General features: G+C 50.5%; 2 protein-coding genes across 2 annotated transcripts in view; both read left to right on the top strand.

Annotated features, from left to right (window-relative positions):
• Positions 1-2,856: 2,856 nt before the first annotated feature.
• On the top strand, positions 2,857-4,248 carry LOC116411753. The gene is made up of 2 exons (XM_031904606.1): positions 2,857-3,406; positions 3,971-4,248. Exons 1-2 carry the CDS (start codon positions 3,061-3,063, stop codon positions 4,246-4,248), a joined length of 624 nt encoding a protein of 207 aa, XP_031760466.1. The 5' UTR covers positions 2,857-3,060.
• The window catches only part of sntb1 (syntrophin, beta 1 (dystrophin-associated protein A1, 59kDa, basic component 1)), a 116,145-nt gene continuing 96,737 nt past the window's right edge, over positions 4,040-23,447 (top strand). Inside the window, exon 1 of the mRNA XM_012965176.3 lies at positions 4,040-4,799. Within this exon, the coding sequence (XP_012820630.1) occupies positions 4,316-4,799 (484 nt within the window). The 5' untranslated portion in view covers positions 4,040-4,315. The remainder of the gene's footprint in view (positions 4,800-23,447) is intronic.

Raw genomic sequence — 23,447 nt, 5'->3', positions numbered from 1 at the left:
TGTTCGCAAGTTCGGAAATTCGCAAACTTTTCGTGATGTTCGCAATTTGGGTTCGCCGCGTTTTTTTTCCGCTGCGTTTTTTCTCGGCCTAAAAACGCCGCACAAGCCACACATGGCATTTTTCAGCCTCGTACTGGTGTAAGCAAATCCCGTTTCCATGGTGCTAATAGTGCGAAATAGCAAAAAACGCCACGTATTTCCGCTAGGTCTGCCAGCTGCCTTTGCGGTTTTACGCAACGCTGTGTCAACAATGTATTTTTCAGAGAAATTTTTGCCCTTGATCCCCCTCCTGCATGCCACTGTCCAGGTCGTGGCACCCTTTAAACAACTTTAAAATCAGTTTTCTGGCCAGAAATGGCTTTTTGGCGTAAGTTCGCGAACGGGCGAAACTTTTTTTTTGAGGTTCGCTACATCCCTACTGGACAGGTGGCGGGATCCTGCTGGGTATACAGTGTATATAACCACACACAGGTAAATCCAACCAGCAGCTAAAAACCTGAACAAACACAAGGCCGCTCAGTGGATCAGTTGGAGGGAAGGAGTTTGGGGAGGAGGCATTGATGGGGCTGGGGAAATGTGACTCTCATGGTTCAGTTTAAAGGGATCTCCACTCAGAACTAGAAGTGCGCAGGGCATTGTGGGAACTGAAGTCTTGGTTGGAGCAGAGCTGAGAGCTGATTGTTTGTGCGGTCTGCTCAGCAGAAAACAGCAAGAACAGACAGCAACAGATTTCATTAAAATTTCATTAAATAAACTGTGTAATAAAATTTATGTCCAGTTTGAGTTGACACCCCCCTAGGGCCCAGTGTAGGGCCGAGTGTAGGGCCCAGTGTATTGCCCAGTGTAGGGCCGAGTGTATTGCCCAGTGTAGGGCCGAGTGTATTGCCCAGTGTATTGCCCAGTGTAGGGCCGAGTGTATTGCCTAATGTAGGGCCGAGTGTATTGCCCAGTGTAGGGCCGAGTGTATTGCCCAGTGTAGGGCCGAGTGTATTGCCCAGTGTATTGCCCAGTGTAGGGCCGAGTGTATTGCCTAGTGTAGGGCCGAGTGTATTGCCCAGTGTAGGGCCGAGAGTATTGCCCAGTGTAGGGCCGAGTGTATTGCCCAGTGTAGGGCCCAGTGTATTGCCCAATGTAGGGCCGAGTGTATTGCCCAGTGTAGGGCCCAGTGTAGGGCCGAGTGTATTGCCCAGTGTAGGGCCGAGTGTATTGCCCAGTGTAGGGCCGAGTGTATTGCCCAGTGTAGGGCCGAGTGTATTGCCCAATGTATTGCCCAGTGTAGGGCCAAGTGTATTGCCCAGTGTAGGGCCGAGTGTATTGCCCAGTGTAGGGCCGAGTGTATTGCCCAGTGTAGGGCCGAGTGTATTGCCCAGTGTAGGGCCGAGTGTATTGCCCAGTGTATTGCCCAGTGTAGGGCCGAGTGTATTGCCCAGTGTAGGGCCCAGTGTAGGGCCGAGTGTATTGCCCAGTGTAGGGCCCAGTGTATTGCCCAGTGTAGGGCCGAGTGTATTGCCCAGTGTATTTCCCAGTGTAGGGCCGAGTGTATTGCCCAGTGTAGGGCCCAGTGTAGGGCCCAGTGTAGGGCCCAGTGTATTGCCCAGTGTAGGGCCGAGTGTGGGGCCCAGTGTATTGCCCAGTGTAGGGCCGAGTGTATTGCCCAGTGTAGGGCCGAGTGTATTGCCCAGTGTAGGGCCGAGTGTAGGGCCCAGTGTAGGGCCGAGTGTGGGGCCCAGTGTAGGGCCGAGTGTATTGCCCAGTGTAGGGCCGAGTGTATTGCCCAGTGTAGGGCCGAGTGTATTGCCCAGTGTAGGGCCCAGTGTATTGCCCAGTGTATTGCCCAGTGTAGGGCCCAGTGTATTGCACAGTGTAGGGCCGAGTGTAGGGCCCAGTGTATTTCCCTGTGTAGGGCCGAGTGTGGGGCCCAGTGTAGGGCCCAGTGTAGGGCCCAGTGTATTTCCCTGTGTAGGGCCGAGTGTGGGGCCCAGTGTAGGGCCGAGTATGGGGCCCAGTGTAGGGCCCAGTGTATTTCCCTGTGTAGGGCCGAGTGTGGGGCCCAGTGTAGGGCCGAGTGTAGGGCCCAGTGTAGGGCCGAGTGTGGGGCCCAGTGTATTTCCCTGTGTAGGGCCGAGTGTGGGGCCCAGTGTAGGGCCGAGTATGGGGCCCAGTGTAGGGCCCAGTGTATTTCCCTGTGTAGGGCCGAGTGTGGGGCCCAGTGTAGGGCCGAGTGTAGGGCCCAGTGTAGGGCCCAGTGTATTGCCCAATGTAGGGCCCAGTGTATTGCCCAGTGTAGGGCCCAGTGTATTGCCCAGTGTAGGGCCCAGTGTAGGGCCGAGTGTAGGGCCCAGTGTATTTCCCTGTGTAGGGCCGAGTGTGGGGCCCAGTGTAGGGCCGAGTGTGGGGCCCAGTGTAGGGCCCAGTGTATTTCCCTGTGTAGGGCCGAGTGTGGGGCCCAGTGTAGGGCCGAGTATGGGGCCCAGTGTAGGGCCCAGTGTATTTCCCTGTGTAGGGCCGAGTGTGGGGCCCAGTGTAGGGCCGAGTGTGGGGCCCAGTGTAGGGCCGAGTGTGGGGCCCAGTGTAGGGCCGAGTGTGGGGCCCAGTGTAGGGCCGAGTGTGGGGCCCAGTGTAGGGCCGAGTGTGGGGCCCAGTGTAGGGCCCAGTGTAGGGCCACAGGCAGAGGGGCATATTCCCAGCGCTGTGCGGGTTACATCGGAATCCCAGACCCCTACAGCTGCAGTTCCCCGCAGCGCCGGCAGATGTCAGTGTGCGCTATGGCTAATCCGGCAGAGCCTCTAATGAGGAAGAGGGCAGAGTGCTGCCCGGGCTCCCGGTCCGTTCCAAGCAGTAAGAAGTTAGTGCCCTGCCTTCCCTGGCACAGCCCGGTGCCCACCCTCGGCTCCACACTGGCATGTGTGACTTGTTGGCCTCTGTTGGCTCAGCGCTCCCAGGCTTCCCCAAGTTTCGCTCCGCCCCGCAGGAATCGGCAGCAGAGAGATTAGTTGGCACCGGGACTGCCCGGAGAAGGTCCTGCCCGCACCCACTGGCTATGGGATCCAGAGCCCGGGCATGGCGGTAGCTGCAGCAGGAGCGCTCCGGAGCGGCTGGCTGGAAGTGCTGGTGCGGGGCCGCTGGCACAAAGTTCTGGGCAACTTGTATGAGAGCTCCCTGGTACTGAGCAGCCCGGAGCGGCCGGAGGATGCCCCCAGCTCTAACGGCATGACCAATGGCACCAACAGCAGCCCCCAGGGGGTCCGGACTGCCTTCACCGAACTGCCCGACACCGTGCCGGAGGCCATTGCCAACAAGAAGAGGGCAGTCAAGGTGGTCAAGCAGGAGCTGTGTAGGGCCGAGTGTATTGCCCAGTGTAGGGCCGAGTGTATTGCCCAGTGTAGGGCCCAGTGTATTGCCCAGTGTAGGGCCCAGTGTATTGCCCAGTGTATTGCCCAGTGTAGGGCCCAGTGTAGGGCCCAGTGTATTTCCCTGTGTAGGGCCGAGTGTGGGGCCCAGTGTAGGGCCGAGTGTGGGGCCCAGTGTATTTCCCTGTGTAGGGCCGAGTATGGGGCCCAGTGTAGGGCCCAGTGTATTTCCCTGTGTAGGGCCGAGTGTGGGGCCCAGTGTAGGGCCGAGTGTAGGGCCCAGTGTGGGGCCCAGTGTGGGGCCCAGTGTATTTCCCTGTGTAGGGCCGAGTGTGGGGCCCAGTGTAGGGCTGAGTATGGGGCCCAGTGTAGGGCCCAGTGTATTTCCCTGTGTAGGGCCGAGTGTGGGGCCCAGTGTAGGGCCGAGTGTAGGGCCGAGTGTAGGGCCCAGTGTATTTCCCTGTGTAGGGCCGAGTGTGGGGCCCAGTGTAGGGCCGAGTGTGGGGCCCAGTGTAGGGCCGAGTGTGGGGCCCAGTGTAGGGCCGAGTGTGGGGCCCAGTGTAGGGCCACAGGCAGAGGGGCATATTCCCAGCGCTGTGCGGGTTACATCGGAATCCCAGACCCCTACAGCTGCAGTTCCCCGCAGCGCCGGCAGATGTCAGTGTGCGCTATGGCTAATCCGGCAGAGCCTCTAATGAGGAAGAAGGCAGAGTGCTGCCTGGGCTCCCGGTCCGTTCCGAGCAGTAAGAAGTTAGTGCTCTGCCTTCCCTGGCACAGCCCGGTGCCCACCCTCGGCTCCACACTGGCATGTGTGACTTGTTGGCCTCTGTTGGCTCAGCGCTCCCAGGCTTCCCCAAGTTTCGCTCCGCCCCGCAGGAATCGGCAGCAGAGAGATTAGTTGGCACCGGGACTGCCCGGAGAAGGTCCTGCCCGCACCCACTGGCTATGGGATCCAGAGCCCGGGCATGGCGGTAGCTGCAGCAGGAGCGCTCCGGAGCGGCTGGCTGGAAGTGCTGGTGCGGGGCCGCTGGCACAAAGTTCTGGGCAACTTGTATGAGAGCTCCCTGGTACTGAGCAGCCCGGAGCGGCCGGAGGATGCCCCCAGCTCTAACAGCATGACCAATGGCACCAACAGCAGCCCCCAGGGGGTCCGGACTGCCTTCACCGAACTGCCCGACACCGTGCCGGAGGCCATTGCCAACAAGAAGAGGGCAGTCAAGGTGGTCAAACAGGAGCTGGGGGGGCTGGGCATCAGCATCAAGGGGGGAAAGGAAAACAAGATGCCCATTCTCATCAGCAAGATCTTCAAGGGGCTGGCAGCGGATCAGACCCAGTCCCTGTATGTGGGAGATGCCATCCTGACTGTCAACGGGCTGGATCTGAGGGATGCCACTCATGATGAGGCGGTGCAGGCACTAAAGAAGGCTGGCAGGGAGGTGATCCTGGAGGGTAAGTCTGGGCATTGGGCTATGTATGTGATATAGGCTGGTCACACAGGTGGCACTCACATTCACATTCTTCTACTTTCAGTCTTGTGTATGGCAGCAACCTTGTAGCACAAATATAGGGGTGTCCTACCCACAGGGTGTCTGTAATGTGCCACAGATTCACCAACACTGACTGTACAGCTAGCACAGCAACTTCTATACTTATAGTAGGGAAAATAGCCCCTGGGAAGGGACTGGGGCTGTGGGATAGCAGGTATAGTGGGGAGAGATGGTGCCTATAGTAGCAGTGGGATAATAGCCTCTGGGAAGGGACTGGGGCTGTGGGATAGCAGGTATAGTAGGGAGAGATGGTGCCTATAGTAGCAGTGGGGGGATAATAGCCTCTGGGAAGGGACTGGGGCTGTGGGATAGCAGGTATAGTAGGGAGAGATGGTGCCTAGAGTAGCAGTGGAGGGATAATAGCCTCTGGGAAGCGACTGGGGCTGTGGGATAGCAGGTATAGTAGGGAGAGATGGTGCCTATAGTTGCAGTGGGGGGATAGCCTCTGGGAAGGGACTGGGGCTGTGGGATAGCAGGTATAGTAGGGAGAGATGGTGCCTATAGTAGCAGTGGGGGGATAATAGCCTATGGGAAGGGACTGGGGCTGTGGGATAGCAGGTATAGTAGGGAGAGATGGTGCCTAGAGTAGCAGTGGAGGGATAATAGCCTCTGGGAAGCGACTGGGGCTGTGGGATAGCAGGTATAGTAGGGAGAGATGGTGCCTATAGTAGCAGTGGGGGGGATAATAGCCTCTGGGAAGGGACTGGGGCTGTGGGATAGCAGGTATAGTAGGGAAAGATGGTGCCTATAGTAGCAGTGGGATAATAGCCTCTGGGAAGGGACTGGGGCTGTGGGATAGCAGGTATAGTAGGGAGAGATGGTGCCTATAGTAGCAGTGGGGGGATAATAGCCTCTGGGAAGGGACTGGGGCTGTGGGATAGCAGGTATAGTAGGGAGAGATGGTGCCTATAGTAGCAGTGGGGGGATAATAGCCTCTGGGAAGGGAGTGGGGCTGTGGGATAGCAGGTATAGTAGGGAGGGATGGTGCCTATAGTAGCAGTGGGATAATAGCCTCTGGGAAGGGACTGGGGCTGTGGGATAGCAGGTATAGTAGGGAGAGATGGTGCCTATAGTAGCAGTGGGGGATAATAGCCTCTGGGAAGGGACTGGGGCTGTGGGATAGCAGGTATAGTAGGGAGAGATGGTGCCTAGAGTAGCAGTGGAGGGATAATAGCCTCTGGGAAGCGACTGGGGCTGTGGGATAGCAGGTATAGTAGGGGAGAGATGGTGCCTATAGTAGCAGTGGGGGGATAATAGCCTCTGGGAAGGGACTGGGGCTGTGGGATAGCAGGTATAGTAGGGAGAGATGGTGCCTATAGTAGCAGTGGGGGGGATAATAGCCTCTGGGAAGGGACTGGGGCTGTGGGATAGCAGGTATAGTAGGGAGAGATGGTGCCTATAGTAGCAGTGGGGGGATAATAGCCTCTGGGAAGGGACTGGGGCTGTGGGATAGCAGGTATAGTAGGGAGAGATGGTGCCTATAGTAGCAGTGGGATAATAGCCTCTGGGAAGGGACTGGGGCTGTGGGATAGCAGGTATAGTAGGGAGAGATGGTGCCTATAGTAGCAGTGGGGGGATAATAGTCTCTGGGAAGGGACTGGGGCTGTGGGATAGCAGGTATAGTAGGGAGAGATGGTGCCTATAGTAGCAGTGGGGGGATAATAGCCCCTGGGAAGGGACTGGGGCTGTGGGATAGCAGGTATAGTAGGGAGAGATGGTGCCTATAGTAGCAGTGGGGGGATAATAGTCTCTGGGAAGGGACTGGGGCTGTGGGATAGCAGGTATAGTAGGGAGAGATGGTGCCTATAGTAGCAGTGGGGGGATAATAGCCTCTGGGAAGGGACTGTGGCTGTGGGATAGCAGGTATAGTAGGGAGAGATGGTGCCTATAGTAGCAGTGGGATAATAGCCTCTGGGAAGGGACTGGGGCTGTGGGATAGCAGGTATAGTAGGGAGAGAATTTTATTAAAATATATTTAACAAATACAATAAAACAATAATTACATTTCAATCAAGCAAAAAACAAAAACCAAAAAAACATATAAATCAATATTACATCAAAAACAAAAAATACCTTCCTGCAAAGCATCTTATTTCTTACAGATCATTATAAAACACATATCAAGAGGCATCTTTATGTTTCTTTTTTTGAGAATTGTCCAAACATTTCCCAGCAGACCGTTTAACCTGTACCCGCACACCTGCCCCCTGACTCTCCATCACATCTTGCTCCCCCAAATCCCCTTCCTCCAGTGACTCCTTTTCTGCCCCCTGAGACTGAAAAGCCCCTTCCCTTTTGCTCTTCTTCCTGCTGGAGATGATATCAGATGAGAGACTTTTCCTTTTCTCCCTCTCCTCCTCCTCCTCCTCCTCCATTCTCTCCAACTCTACCTGTTCCTCTGCTAAATCCCCCCACGACTTCCCTCCTGGCAAAACAAACCTATTTTCAGTTGGGAGGGTAATTACACCCGGGCACTGAGCCTCCTTAGCTTTATTAGATTTGCTGCCCACCACTATCCAACCATCCCCTCCGCCTCCCTCCTCTTGGGCTGCCTGTGCCTTTGCCTGTTTGTTCTCCCCCTCTTTCCCTCTCACCTCTGTTGGGCGCCCCCTGTCTGTCTCTCTTGCCCCACCTGCCCTCTCCTCCCCCCTTCCCTCAGTCTGGGGCAAGTTCTCCCCTGGCATTGGGGTACTCATTACTTTTTCCAGATTGGGAAACCTTCCTAATGTTGGGGCAGGCCCTATAAGCATGGCCGGATTGCATACACAGGTTACACTTTATTGCCTTTACACACTCCTTGCTTGGGTGCCCAGTCTCCCCACACAAAGCACATTTCTGTATGTTGCACTTTACAGCATAATGTCTGTTGGACCCACATTTATAGCATAGCCTGGGCTGGCCCACATAGAAACAGACACCCCTTGCTTTCCCAATGAAAAAGGAATTTGGGAGATGTTTCTGAACATTCTGATCCACATGCAATTTCACTTGGACTTTATACCCCCCTACCCAGAATCCCTCCTCATCAAACACCGGCTCCAGGGGGGATAGGACAGTGCACTGGCGCCGGAGCCATATGAGGATGTCCTGCTCATGCACTGTCTCTTTCTTCATGATAATGGTGACCAGTTTGGTTTCGGGTTTGGACACAGGGATTACCCTAAACCCCTCCCACTCCTTGGCCTCCTTACTCAGATGGTACCGCCTCCAGAACTCCTCTAACCCTTGGGATAACTTATAGCTTAAATCAAACTCAGTGTCTGTGACACTCAGCAAGGCATAAACATCCTGTGGGGTAAAACCCAGCAACTGCTTAATGATGTTTCTGCCCACAAACCTGCGCCCCGGGAAATCCTCCCTCTCTTTCTCCCACTTAATTTTCACCACATTCTTCCTCTTATCAAACTCATCATCAAACTCCTCATCCTGCTCACGTGCAAAGAATCTCCTTCCCTCCCAAACACTGCCCCCCGCAGCCCCAGCAACACTCTCAGTCCCCCCATGCACATTGCTTTCCCCAGCAGAATAAACAACATTTTTTCCTTCCCCTCCCCCCTCACTCACACACATTGCATTACCTGCAATCACCTGCACCTCAGCTGCCCCAGCACTCACCCCACTCACGGCAGCTGCACACACACTATCAGTATGTGAAAGACCGTTACTATGCACAATGTTAGTAGCAACGCTACATTCAGTAAAAGTTTTTGAAACTTCAGTCTCTTTGAGCAGTTCAGCAACTTTTAGCAGTCTCTCAGCAGTCACATTGCCCTCCTTCATCTGCTCAAATCTCTGTTTGTTGTCATACAGCTCCTTCCATGGCTCTATAACAGCCAGAATGTCTTTAATGTTAATTTCAGTCTCTTCCAGCTCCTTATTGAGGAAAGCCAACTCCCTGATGTACAGAGTTCTCCTCTCTCCTCTCAGCAACTTCTGATTTTTTATCAGTCTGTCAATGTCTCTGTTTAAATTGTTTTGCTTCTCCTCCAAACACCGCAGCTCCTTCAAAGCATTAATTATTGTATCATACTGTATTACAGTCTCAGTACCTTTGTGCACTTCCCCAGCCTTCCCCAGGGGCCCGGCAGCCATTACCTGTTCACTCTCCAGGGCCACAAGGCTTCTATGCACCTCACAAGCAGCAGCCATTTCCTGGTCACTCCGAGCGCTTTCTGCAACTTTTAGGGCCACACAGCTTCCATGTTCCTCACAGGCAGCAGCCATCTCCTGGTTGGTCAGAGCACTTTCTGCAACTTCCAGGGCCACATGGCTTCCAAGCTCCTCACTGCCAGCAGCCATTTTGCAGTCATCAGACTCTCCTCTCACCTCCTGGTCTGCCTCTGTTGTAGCTCCGCAGCTCCCTGCAGTTACTCCAACACCGGCGTCCAGGTCCTCAGAGTCACTCTCCATGCCGCTTTGGGAACAGCTTTTGCTTTTCTTTTCCTTCCCTTTAAGAGAGCAGGAAACATTGCCTTCTGCAGTGCGCTCCACTGTCACCACAATGTTGGACCCAGTGGCCTTCTTGCTGCTTCTCAAACGGGTTTTCACTACCCGGCTAAACGGTTTAATCGCTTTCTTCCCCATTGAGTAGGGAAAAACAGCAAAAAACAAAGAAAAAATACCCACAAAAACTAACCCCCAACCCAGCCGGGCCTGGGAGAAAGTCACAACTCCACAGAGCACTCAGAGCACCTCCACTCAGTAGCAACAGCAATGAGCAAATGGCCTCTGGGAAGGGACTGGGGCTGTGGGATAGCAGGTATAGTAGGGAGAGATGGTGCCTATAGTAGCAGTGGGGGGATAATAGCCTCTGGGAAGGGACTGGGGCTGTGGGATAGCAGGTATAGTAGGGAGAGATGGTGCCTATAGTAGCAGTGGGGGGATAATAGCCTCTGGGAAGGGACTGGGGCTGTGGGATAGCAGGTATAGTAGGGAGAGATGGTGCCTATAGTAGCAGTGGGATAATAGCCTCTGGGAAGGGACTGGGGCTGTGGGATAGCAGGTATAGTAGGGAGAGATGGTGCCTATAGTAGCAGTGGGGGGATAATAGCCTCTGGGAAGGGACTGGGGCTGTGGGATAGCAGGTATAGTAGGGAGAGATGGTGCCTATAGTAGCAGATTCAGGTTGTTGTAGTGGTATCTAAATCAGCCGTTCCTGCACATGTGGGTGCTGTATAGATGTACAAGGCACTGAGTGACCAAGTCATTGAGGTAACAAATATTCCTGTTATGTAATAGACAAGACCAGGTTCCGGTGCAGAGCTGACTGTAGTTGCTATTACAGGGGTGTCAGTTTGGGTAGCAATTGCCTGATTTGGCAATCCAGGTAGTAGACTGAGTGATATTGTGTACCACAAGCCCAAACATCAGATCACATGGGGCATTTCTTGATTTGGGGAGATCATAGTTGGGCCCCATACGATGTCCAGTAATGTCGCCCGTGCATGGCCAAGTTCAGTTAAATAGAAAATTAATTTAGAGAGGCAACAGCAATACTCCTACCCCAGCCTTCCCCTGTCATTCTATATCCTATATCATTCTAGCTCCTTCCTATTGTGCCTATTATCCCCTGTGCCAGTGAGTGGTTTGCATTCCCCTCTCTCTGTAATGTCTCTCATCAATCACTGACATATAATAAGCACAAGCAGTTCCAGCAAGGGAATCCCATGCATTCACCAAGTAAACACACTTTGCTTACAGCACCCACGTAGGCAGTGGATTTTTTGATTCTTTGGTTCCACTATCATTTGAGGGGGTGGGTATGATATTACATTTTATACGTTGTGGTCTGGGAACCCCACACACACAGTCATATTTGTTGCTTGCACTTCTTGCGTGTTGGGGAAGAAATTAGAGAATATTGTTGATGTAATTTTACTTTCTGTTGCAAGTCGGGGAGGTGTGAATGATCAGCATTTAGTGCCAAGCTGTGCCCCTTTTGTATGAATATTGCCCTCTGCATTGCTACAGCCCTGTGCCCCCTCTCCAGTTCTATACAAGGTTGCAATGTTGTATTGTGGAACAGGGTTCGTTGTATAGTAAAACTGGGTTCCTGCTCTCTCCCAGAACTGGCTTGTCCCCCCATGCCCCTGTGTGTTTGTATAGTGTGTACCTGTAAGTCTGCAGGGGGGCAAATAAATCCAATTGGCACTGAGAATCAGGTTGTGGCTTGTGTGCTTGGAGTCAGAACTCACTGTGGTTGGCACATTACATATTTAGGTGTGTTATCTGGATCAGTCGTTCTCCCCAGCTAGTGATAATTGGTCCTGTTTATCCAGTAGCCTTGGGTCAGTACTGAAGTTATAAACCTATGGCTCAGGGTAAAACAACCAACCTATGGGCCCCTTATTAAGCTTACTTCAACAGTAGCCAGGGGGTGTTCAGTCAGGGGCTCTGTAGCAGAATGGCCTCCCTAGAGGCAAAAGTGAGATTCCTGAAGTCCTAGAGAGGGTGGGGCCTGTAGGGTAGTAGGCGTGGTTTGGCTGGGTTGTGGGCAGGGTTTGCACATAATGGTGTTGGATTAGGCCAGGGGTCCCCAACCTTTCTTACTCGTGAGCCACAGTCAAATGTAAAAAGACTTGGAGAGCAACACAAGCACCATAAATGTTCATGGAGGAGCCAAATAAGGGCTGTGATTGGCTATTAGGCAGCCTCTATGCACACTATCAGCTTACAGGGGCTTTATTTGGTAGGAAATCTTGTTTTTATTCAACCAAAACTTGCCCCCAAGTCAGGAATTTAAAAATAACTCCCTGGTTTGGGGGCACTGAGAGCAACATCCAAGGGGTTGGGGAGCAACATGTTGCCCCTGAGCCACTGGTTGGGGATCACTGAATTAGGGAGATCAGGGACGTGGTTGTGGCATGGGCAATTAGTTTTTCATGGGGACCCTATCCTACTTGGTGGCAGGTTGGCCTAAGTGAGCAGTGGATTAATAATTGGGGCTACCAGGGGGCCCCATGATTCCCAATGGCAACGGCAGGATGGTATCACCGATATATATGCGTTATTGTTACCGCCTTGTTTCTCTACTTATTTACTTATTCCATCTTTCCCTGCCATACAAACAGTAATGCCAACCTTCTACAGAGCGATTCCTGCCACATTAGACTGGCACTGGTTCTAGTCACGTCAGACAGTTGCGGCAGACATGGGGTTAATTACAATCTACCCCAATTAAACTGGTTTGCCCCAGATTCCTGTGTTTTCAGGTGATGCCACAGTAACTATAATTACACATAATTGTACATAATGGTGTGTTTATCATCGTGTTTTTTTCCCAAACTTTTATTATGTGTGAAAACCTGCACCATCTTTACTTATTTGTGGGAGCTAACATTCCCCTTGCTTATTCTCCATAGACATCCATATAACAGCGCCCCTGGTGGTTATGAATAGATGTATGAATGATAAGTGGCTCACCCTAGTAAAGCGATATGGCAGCTCCTTGTCCTGTTGATAAATACAGATATTTTGGGACCTAATGACCATGTTTGGAAGCAGTGTGACCTCTTGCACCACAGGGAGTAGCTTGGGTGGCTCGGTGCCACGGGTGGGTAGGGAAGGTTATGGGTGCAGACAAAACTATTTCAATGTATAAATTGGGAAGCAATGTAAATGTGTATAGAAGGTGGAGGAGGAGGAGTTTTCTCATAGCTTCTGTTAGGATGTTATTGGCTCAGTTTGCACTAAGCTGCCATTGTCTCTCACACTGACTGGCTTTGAGCTTCCTTTTCACTGATCACTGCCCTAGTATTGTGCCCAAACCCCTTAAGAAGAATCCAACGAACTGGGTCTAACGGGGCAGCCAGCATACAGTATGATGGGGAATAGTGGAATATGGAATTATAAAGGCATAGTGTTATCAGTTTGCTTATAGTCCATGCACAGATACCCGTAAATAAAAAGAATTGTAAGGCATCACCGCTATACTGAACAGATATTTCCCTGTATGAGCACAATTGTGCAGGAATGGCCCACGTTTGCCTGTACAGAGAGATACCATAAAACTATGGCAGCATAGGGATTCCCCTGTACTAAGCACAATTCAGCAGGAACAGCCCCCTAAGTTTGCTCATAGCCTGTACAGAGAGATACCCTAAACCTATGGCAGCATAGGGATTCCCCTGTACTAAGCACAATTCAGCAGGAACAGCCCCCTAAGTTTGCCCATAGCCTGTACAGAGAGATACCATACAACTATGGCAGCATAGGGATTCCCCTGTACTAAGCACAATTCAGCAGGAACAGCCCCCTAAGTTTGCTCATACCCATACAGAGAGATACCATACAAATATGGCAGCATAGGGATTCCCCTGTACTAAGCACAATTCAGCAGGAACAGCCCCCTAAGTTTGCTCATAGCCTGTACAGAGAGATAGCATAAAACTGTGGCAGCATAGGGATTCCCCTGTACTAAGCACAATTCAGCAGGAACAGCCCCCTAAGTTTGCTCATAGCCTGTACAGAGAGATAGCATAAAACTGTGGCAGCATAGGGATTCCCCTGTACTAAGCACAATTCAGCAGGAACAGCCCCCTAAGTTTGCTCATAGCCTGTACAGAGAGATACCATAAAATCATTTCAGCATACATACATAGTGTCATTTTAATCTGTTTTGTTCCTATAGGTTCCATACCTGTATAACATGCCTATAAAGGAATAGTAAGGCGAAAAAATTAAAGTGTTTTATGTAATTACAGTAAAATGAACTGTTAACCTGCACTGGTAGGGCAACTAGTTGTGTGTTTGCTTCAGAAACCCTACTATAGATATATAAATAAGCTGCTATGTAGCCATGGGGTAGCTACTCAAACTGAAATAGGAATAAATGACACAGTTTACATAGCAGATAACGGATATGCTCTGTAAAACATCATTGTATTCTACAGAGCTTATTTGCTAAGTAACCTGTGCCTTTTCTCCTTTTTTCCCAGCTTGAATGGTTGCCCAATGGCTACACAGCAGGGTATTTATACAAACTACAGTAGTTTTCTTGAATCAAACACACTTTTACCAGTGCAGCATAACTAACTCAAGGTGTATGCCATCTTATCTAGACATGCCATCTTATCTAGACATGACATCTTATCTAGACATGCCATCTTATCACGGTACAGCACCTTATCATGGTGTGTCATCTTATCAAGGTACAGCATCTAAACTTGTAATGTTTATTGGAAACTGAATGCAAATTCAGATAACTGCCTCCCAGGGTAGTAATAAGGGTTGAAGCTCCCTGCGCCCTGACACCTGGGTGCTTCACCCTGTCTGCCCCCTTCCAAATGCAGCTCTGTATTCATGCAGAGAATTCAGATGGAGCTCAAGGACCTGCACTTTTGGGGGCTCACCCAAGGTGTGGGGTGCAAAGTGTGGAGAACTGGTGTCTGTTTTTTGCACTTTGCACAGGGCTAATTGCACTTGGGCTGCATTCCCTCAGGGTGGGGGTGCTTACTGGGTGCTTACTGGTGAGTAAAAGAAAAATGCATTACCCAATTCAGTCATAGTTTACTGTCTTTTTTTTTACTCACTTTTTTCCACCCCTCCTCCACTAAACGAAACGTAATTGTTTCCAGGCAGAGGTTGGGTTTTACTTTCCCTTTAAACCTCACACTATTTACTCGTAGTGGTGTGTTGCCAGTGATAGTGGGATGGGATCCGGAGGAAGGCGCTGAGTTAATCTCAGGCGCGGAGGGGACATGTCACAGCAGAAATAGCGTACTGTGCGTGTCTGTACTTGTACAATGTGGTTCAGTCGCTGGCGTTAGAGGGGAATGAGAGGAATGGCATGTCAGCCATTCCCTGGGCGCTCTCAAAAGGGACTTTGTACTCACTCACAGATAATGACTCAACTGTCTTTTGTATGTCACGTCTGAGCCTGACATGTCACTGCTAAGCCAACGGGCTGGTCCCATAGAGAGAGAACTGGCAGAATTCCCCCAGCTTCTGGCTGCAGAGCGACTCTATGGCGGGACTCTCCTGTGCTGGATAAATACACTGTAAGCTAAGGATTTGCAAAGGGAATGCAATGAAGATCCGGCATATTCGTGATTCCTTGGCCCTTTTCTATGGCCCAGGGGTAATTAAAGGAGAAGTAAACTTCACAGGGAAGGCTACTCATCAGTGATTATGGGTCGACCCTAACCCAACCCGGAACCAACCCGATCTGCTGTGCCAGCGTCACTTTTGTACTGTGCCCAACCTGCCCATCTCCGATGTCACCGGAGGGGGCAGGGCCAGGGAGGCACAAGTGTGTAAATAAAAGAGGGATAGGAATGGGCCGGGGGGGGGGGGGGGGGGGGCAGGGGTGTTAAGCCTGCTACCAGTCTGTGACACAACGAAATAGGGTTTTTTTTGGCCTAAAACTGCCCTCAATACACTAGCGGCAATCAGAGCTGGGCTAAAACAGAGCCATGCCCAAGGCAAGTCCTAGCCATCTTCCGCCCCCCACCCTGCTCGCTCTGTTTATCTCTTTAGGCCATCTCCTATTCATCTTTCATTCAAACCACTGCCTGGTTGCTAGGGTAAATAGAACCTTAGCAACCCGTTTGCTCCTGAAATTCCTAGCTGGAGAGCTGCTTAAACACTACATAGTTCAAACATCATACAAAAATAAAGCCAGATTGCAAATTGTTTGAAATGTTAAAGGAAAACTATACCCCCAGAATCAATACTTAACCAATAGTGAGTTTATATCATATTAAGAAGCCTGTTAAAGAATCTCACCAAACTGGAATATATATCAGTAAATATTGCCCTTTTACATCCTTTCCCTTGAGCCGCCATTTAGTGATGGGCTGTGTGCTCCCTCAGAGATCAGCTGACAGGAAGTGATGCAGCTCTAACTAACAGGAAGTAGTGTGGGAGCAAAAGGCAGAACTCTGCCCATTCATTGGCTGATGGGGCCTAGCATGTATGTGTGCCTTGGCTTGTTTGTGTGCACTATGACTCCTATGAGCCCAGGGGGCGGCCCTTAGTACTTAAAATGGCAGTTTTCTACATACTAATAAAGAAGTATATTTTTATGAAAATGGCTTATTTAGATGAAGCAGGGTTTTACATATGAGCTGTTTTATGTCATATATTTATAAAGATCTACATTGCTTGGGTGTATAGTTTTCCTTTAAAGAAAAAAATTATTAAGCAGGTCATTTACTGGCAACTTTTAGAGCAAATTTTCTCACCACGAGGAGGCAAACAGAGCACTATGGGGCACATTTATCAAAGTACGACAGGTATTTGGTCATACTATGCGTATTTTCTGCGACTTTTTCGTACTTTGCGACAAAATTTGTGCGACAAAATCGTATTGTCGTGCCGAGTGTGAAAGTTTCGTATTCATTCAAGCTTCGGGGCCAGGTTGGAGCTGCAGAGTGCTATTGAGCCCTATGGGAGACTTTCCTTGGGTCGGGTTGGAGCTGCAGAGTGCCATTGAGCCCTATGGGAGACTTTCCTTGGGCCGGGTTGGAGCTGCAGAGTGCCATTGAGCCCTATGGGAGACTTTCCTTGGGCCGGGTTGGAGCTGCAGAGTGCCATTGAGCCCTATGGGAGACTTTCCTTGGGCCGGGTTGGAGCTGCAGAGTGCCATTGAGCCCTATGGGAGACTTTCCTTGGGCCGGGTTGGAGCTGCAGAGTGCCATTGAGCCCTATGGGAGACTTTCCTCGGGCCGGGTTGGAGCTGCAGAGTGCCATTGAGCCCTATGGGAGACTTTCCTTGGGCCTGGTTGGAGATGCAGAGTGCCATTGAGCCCTATGGGAGACTTTCCTTGGGCCGGGTTGGAGCTGCAGAGTGCCATTGAGCCCTATGGGAGACTTTCCTTGGGCCGGGTTGGAGCTGCAGAGTGCCATTGAGCCCTATGGGAGACTTTCCTTGGGCCGGGTTGGAGCTGCAGAGTGCCATTGAGCCCTATGGGAGACTTTCCTTGGGCCGGGTTGGAGCTGCAGAGTGCCATTGAGCCCTATGGGAGACTTTCCTTGGGCCGGGTTGGAGCTGCAGAGTGCCATTGAGCCCTATGGGAGACTTTCCTTGGGCCGGGTTGGAGCTGCAGAGTGCCATTGAGCCCTATGGGAGACTTTCCTTGGGCCGGGTTGGAGCTGCAGAGTGCCATTGAGCCCTATGGGAGACTTTCCTTGGGCCGGGTTGGAGATGCAGAGTGCCATTGAGCCCTATGGGAGACTATCCTTGGGCCGGGTTGGAGCTGCCGAGTGCCATTGAGCCCTATGGGAGACTTTCCTTGGGCCGGGTTGGAGCTGCAGAGTGCCATTGAGACCTATGGGAGACTTTCCTTGGGCCAGGTTGGAGCTGCAGAGTGCCATTGAGCCCTATGGGAGACTTTCCTTGGGCCGGGTTGGAGCTGCAGAGTGCCACTGAGCCCTATGGGAGACATTCCTTGGGCCGGGTTGGAGCTGCAGAGTGCCACTGAGCCCTATGGGAGACTTTCCTTGGGCCGGGTTGGAGCTGCAGAGTGCCATTGAGCCCTATGGGAGACTTTCCTTGGGCCGGGTTGGAGCTGCAGAGTGCCACTGAGCCCTATGGGAGACATTCCTTGGGCCGGGTTGGAGCTGCAGAGTGCCACTGACCCTATGGGAGACTTTCCTTGGGCCGGGTTGGAGCTGCAGAGTGCCATTGAGCCCTATGGGAGACTTTCCTTGGGCCGGGTTGGAGCTGCAGAGTGCCATTGAGCCCTATGGGAGACTTTCCTTGGGCCGGGTTGGAGCTGCAGAGTGCCATTGAGCCCTATGGGAGACTTTCCTTGGGCCGGGTTGGAGCTGCAGAGTGCCATTGAGCCCTATGGGAGACTTTCCTTGGGCCGGGTTGGAGCTGCAGAGTGCCATTGAGCCCTATGGGAGACTTTCCTTGGGCCAGGTTGGAGCTGCAGACTGCCATTGAGTCGGAAAATTTCATGACTTTCGGATCTCCAATACAATATTATCGTGACTATTCCGATTTTTTTGTAAGCATTTTCGTGATATTTGCGATCATCAGAAATTATTGTATCTAATCCGAATTTTTCCCATTTCGGGATTCGAACTCGTAATTTGATAAATGTGCCCCTAAGTGTTACCTGGCGCTGAACCCTAACCTGTTGCAAGTTTCTGTACCCGCCGGGGCACATCCTTGAGTCATTCTTTGCTCTCTTCATGTGATTCCAGAGGAGTACGGTGCCTTGTTTGCTGTAGAACCTGTAAGTGCCATGCCGCGGCTTGTGTTTACGCTACTCGCGCTTCCCCTTTACACGAGCATTCGGCAGCACTGTGCCATTTTCCCATGGCCTCGCCGGCAGGGAAGGATCCCTATTTTAGTTCCTGGGAAAGGAAAAATGCCTTTGTCGTCCCTATATAACAATCTAAAGATAGAAGAGTGCAATTAAACTGGGTGGAGGTGGATAATTGGGGCTTGTTGTGCAGCTCTTAACAACTGTACCGAATGGACTTCAACCTGTGTTTAACCACTGCCACATCATTACTGTTTGATACTTTCACCCGGAGTCTCCCCAACCTGCTCTGTGGGTTTATTTTTATAAGATGCTATTTAAATGGCTCAGCCGCTGCTGTATGCTGAAACACATTATACTCTCAGGATATAATTACCAAACCCTTTTTTATATAAATCAACAGAAATGTACACACTGGTTTTATTAGTACTGTGTTATGTTAACAGTAAAGACGATCAGAAGAGAGAAGAGGAAGAAGGGCTTGTTTATGAGGATTGTGCACGTAAAGGGGTTGTTTACTTTTGAGTTAACTTTTAGTATGAAGTAGAGAGTAATATTCTCAGACAATTTGCAATTGGTCTTTATTTTTTATTACTTGTAGTTTTTTTTAATATTTCAGTTTTTGTTCTGCACCTCCCCAGTTTGGAGTTTCAGCAGCAATCTGGTTGATAGGGTCCATATTACCTTAGCAACCAGGAAGTAGTTTGAATGAAAAACAGGAATATGTATAGGAGAGGGCCTGAAAAGAAAAATAATTATATTTTTAAACTGTAGCTTCACAGAGCAATGGTTTTCTGGCTGCTGGGGTCAGTGACCCCATTTGAAAGCTGCAAGGAGGCAAATAATTAAAAAAATATATAAAAAAAAAAATAACGATGACCAATTGAAAAGCTGCTTAGAATTGGTCATTCTATAACAAATGAAAAGATAACCACCCCTTTAACCATGTGTCCCATACCGTGTTAAATTCGGTAGGGCAACCCAGCGTCGGACTGGGCCGCCGGGGCACCGGGAAGCGTGTCAGGGAAGGGAGATTTGCAGCCCGGGGAGCTCTGGCAGGGATTGGGTCTAGGCTGTGAGGCCCCCCGGGTTATTTCCCAGTGCCCCGATGGCCCAGTCTGACCCTGCCTTTAGGCTTTTTTGCACCCAGTAGCACTGCATTCTGTACCTTGCTCCAGAGCACTGCAGAGATGTCAACCTCCCCAGATCTGAAATAAAGCTTAGTATTTTTTTACTTGGCCCCATTCCTCCGAGACCATGACCCCTGCTCTGCCCACACCAGGATATAACTATGGGTGACTCCTGAAAAATCTAGGGTTGACAGGTCTGGAACCCTTGCCTTGGAGCAATTTTTAAAGGGGAACTTTGCACCCCTCATTGCTCTAGCACTTGAGTGGACATGACCCCCCATCATTTTTGCTGTAGTACAGTAAATAGCTATAGTACTGTACCGAATGAATCCCAAACAGAACAGGATTGTGTGTGTGTGTGACACGTCAAGCCCTGTTATCTCGCTGGCTAGCAGCCAATGACTGGCCTTCTCTATGACTCTATGTCGGACTGTTCTGTGTTGCTCGCGTGCAACATTACGGCTCAAGGTTGTGTTATCACCTTCATTGGAACGTGCTGACTGATGGTATTTGCATTAGCACTGCTGGCTAGGGGCATGGAACACATATGGCACATGTACTCTCACATTCATGTACCACCTGTGTTTAGGGGGTGCAGCTGTATGGGTGCCACCTATTCTGGAGAGCAAAATACCAGCCTTGTGTATGTTGTATTTCATGCCTATTAATAACCATCAAGTACCATTATTCCCGGTATTGCCAGTAGATTACAGCTCAGGGGGGATCCCTAGCCTCTGGGTGCCTCATCATGTATGGCACATTCCTGACATGCACAAGAAGCACGCATGGAAACCCGGAACCTTTCCCAGTGTGCATGGTAGAAGAGAAAGAACTTGATTTATTGGCGCCATAAAGCAATTGCTTTTACAATGTCTGTGGCACAGGGGAATGAACGGTCGTTTGATGGCAGGTTCTATCTGTGTTTCTGTATGGAGTGTATACACCATTATTGCCGGTAGTTTTTATGAGGCCCCCCAGTGCAACAAAAAAATGGCAGATTGCTGCCTTTTTTTGCACTTTGCGTTGGGTATTGTAGTCTGGATTTACTCAGGAATACAGTGCTGCCGAACACAGGTGCACTTACCTGTGGCAATTCATTTAGTGCACAGTGCATGGTGCAAAGTGGAAAAACATGTTTAATTGCCCCAATTTTTTGGACTTTATACCCTGCCTTTCATGCTGCACTATGACCCTGCTATCTGGTTGCTAGGCCTTTTGACGCTGCTGTCTGGTTGCTAAGCTTTCTGTCTCTGTTATTTGGTTGCTAAGCTTTCTGTCTCTGATATTTGGTTGCTAGGTTTTCTGACCCTGACATCTGGTTGCTAGGTTTTCTGACCCAGCTGTCTGGTTGCTAGGCTTTCTGACCCTGCTGTCTGGTTGCTAGGCTTTCTGACCCTGCTGTCTGGTTGCTAGGCTCACTGGCTCATGCAAGGCCTTCTGACCCTGCTGTCTGGTTGTAGGCTTTCTGACCCTGCTGTCTGGTTGCTAGGCTTTCTGACCATGCTGTCTGGTTGCTAGGCTTTCTGATCCTACTGTCTGGTTGCTAGGCTTTCTGACCCTGTCTGGTTGCTAGTCTATGGGAGATGGCCTTTCCATAATTTGGAACTTTCTGGATAATGGGTTTCTGGGTTAGGGGTCCGATCTGGTTGTAGTACGTTTTAACAGGTGCTGCAAGGGTTAAGGGCAACCTACTGATAAAACAATTTGTAATAAATGAAAGAGAAGGGGTTCTCGCCATTTCCTTTAATCCAGATTAGAGCGGCGCATTCCCTAGAAGTGCAGACAGATCTTATCTGATCATCTAATTGTGCAGAGAGATTTCCCGGGCACGCTCACACCTGCGCACTCTGGCACAGAGCCTCATTCACCAGCACCGCTGAGTGGCCTTATGTTGTCAAACAGTGATTAGTAGTGAATAACTGGCACTTTTATAGTGCTCAAAAGGGCTTTTTGTTTAGCAGTTTTCCAGTTTGGAGTTTCAGCAGCTATCTAGTTGCTAGGGTCCAGTTTAACCTAGCAACCAGGCAGCGGTTTGAAAGGGACACAGGAATATGAGTAGAAAGATAAGTAATAAAAAGTAACAATTACAATAAAATTGGAGCCTCACAGAGCAATAGTTTTTGGCTGCCGGGTCAGTGACCCCCATTTGAAAGCTGTAAAGGGGCAGAAGAGGAAAGCAAATCATTCAAAAATGATAAAGAAATAAAGACCATTGGAGAAGTTGCTATAATGTAATAAAAGTTAACCCTGAAGGTGATCCACCCCTTGAACGAGCTGGCTTCTAGAGATGTAGCGAACTGTTCGCCGGCGAACTAATTCGCGCGAACATCGGGTGTTCGCGAGTTCGAGAACTTTTCGTGTATGTTCGCAATTTGGGTTCGCGTGGCGTTTTTCTGCTGCGTTTTTTCTCGGCCTAAAAACACCGCACAAGCCACACATGGCGTTTTTCAGCAAATCACGTTTCCATGGTGCTAATAGTGCGAAATAGCAAAAAACGACGCGTATTTCCGCTAGGTGTGCCAGCTGCCTTTGCGGTTTTTACGCAACGCTGTGTCAACAACGTATTTTTCAGAGAAATTTTTGCCCTTGATCCCCCTCCTGCATGCCACTGTCCAGGTCAGGGCACCCTTTAAACAACTTTAAAATCAGTTTTCTGGCCAGAAATGGCTTTTCTAGGTTTTAAAGTTCGCCTTCCCATTGAAGTCTATGGGGTACCCAAAGTTCGCGAATATTCGCACTTTTTGGCGTAAGTTCGCGAATGGGTTCGCAAACTTTTTTTTCGAGGTTCGCTACATGCCTACTGGCTTCTGCTACTTTGGTTCCGGAATGAGAACAGCATTGCAGAGAATAGCAGCAGCAGCCAGACAGATCCTGTGTTCCATAACAATTACATTTACAAACGACTGAAGGTTTTTAATGAATGTAGACTGGAAAGTTGCTTAGAATGCCACTTTCCCTCATTACACACACTGAGTAGGACAGGGCAGGGGCGCCTTGGTCTCCAGACTCCATAATGGGTGCGAATAGTGTCTGTTTGAGTTTTTATATAAGCTAACAAGTATAAATGCTAGCCATTTATTAAGCTGTCATTGGAATCTGCGGCTGCTGCTCTACCTGGATGAGTATTAGCATATTTGGGGGCAGCAGCAGAAAATGCCTGCTAAATAATGCAGAGGCACCCGCTGAGATCAGAGGATTTAGCCGCGCCAGCAAAACTCGCAATTCTGCCGGGAGAGAGCCGGAAAGTTTGGAAGCGACTAACATGGCAGCTCTTTGGCAAAGTAAGAAGTTACTTTAATATCAGCGCCATTCCTGATAAGCTGGACAGGACAGCAATGCTTCCTTTAGTTCTCCTATTGCAGTAGGGTGATGGGGGTTGTAGTTCTATAATAGAGTGGCTCAAGTGGCCCTTTGCTTGGATGCCCACATACTCTGTTAGGGCTGTCAGTAATTGTGGCAGGATCACAAGCAGACCAGACTGCATGGCCTTCAGCTGTTATTCAATGACATCTCCCAGTAGATGCTGGGAGTTAATGTTCATAATAATAATGTTAATGTTTCCATTTTACTGTACTGGGGCGATCTTGCCCTAATATACCTACAATCCACACTTTACTGCCTACAGCTACAGTATGTGAGAGTCCTGTTATCCCTAAAGACAAGTTGGGTCTCTGGGTTGTCTCAGAGAAGGGGGTCCATGATTAGCTTTGAGTGCCGGTAATTGCGACTAAGTACAGGGTAGGACTGGGAAACTGGGAAAAAATCTGGTGGGCCCCGGGGGCCAGGCCCGACCCTTGCCAGTGCTCCCCCGGCCGACCGTTCCTCCCCTGACACGTTAAACTTATGCATGCTCTGGGAAGGACGTCGGGTGGGGGACCCTGCGGGGGGGGGGTTAGGGAGGCTCAGTGGGTGCCCCTGCGGGGGGGGGTAAGGGAGGTTCAGCGGGGGGGTTATGGGGTGCGGGGGACTTGGCTGGTAAGGGCACCTGCAGGGCCCCTGGATTGGCAGCCCCAGTGGGCCCTGCACCCCCCAGTCTGACTCAGACTAAGTATGTGAAAGTATTAAAACTCATTCTTTGGCTGCTTTATTGGTGACCAAAAGGGGGGACGAGGGAACCAGCATTGGGGTATGGAAGAAGAGACAGGTCACATGATGGATTTTGGAACTAAACAGAACAGACAGCAAGAGAGACAGCAGACCCAGCAG

The sequence above is a fragment of the Xenopus tropicalis genome, chromosome 6 (genome assembly GCF_000004195.4).
Source record: "Xenopus tropicalis strain Nigerian chromosome 6, UCB_Xtro_10.0, whole genome shotgun sequence".
In the NCBI taxonomy this organism is placed as follows: domain Eukaryota; kingdom Metazoa; phylum Chordata; class Amphibia; order Anura; family Pipidae; genus Xenopus; species Xenopus tropicalis.
This window is presented reverse-complemented; position numbering and strand designations above follow the sequence as displayed.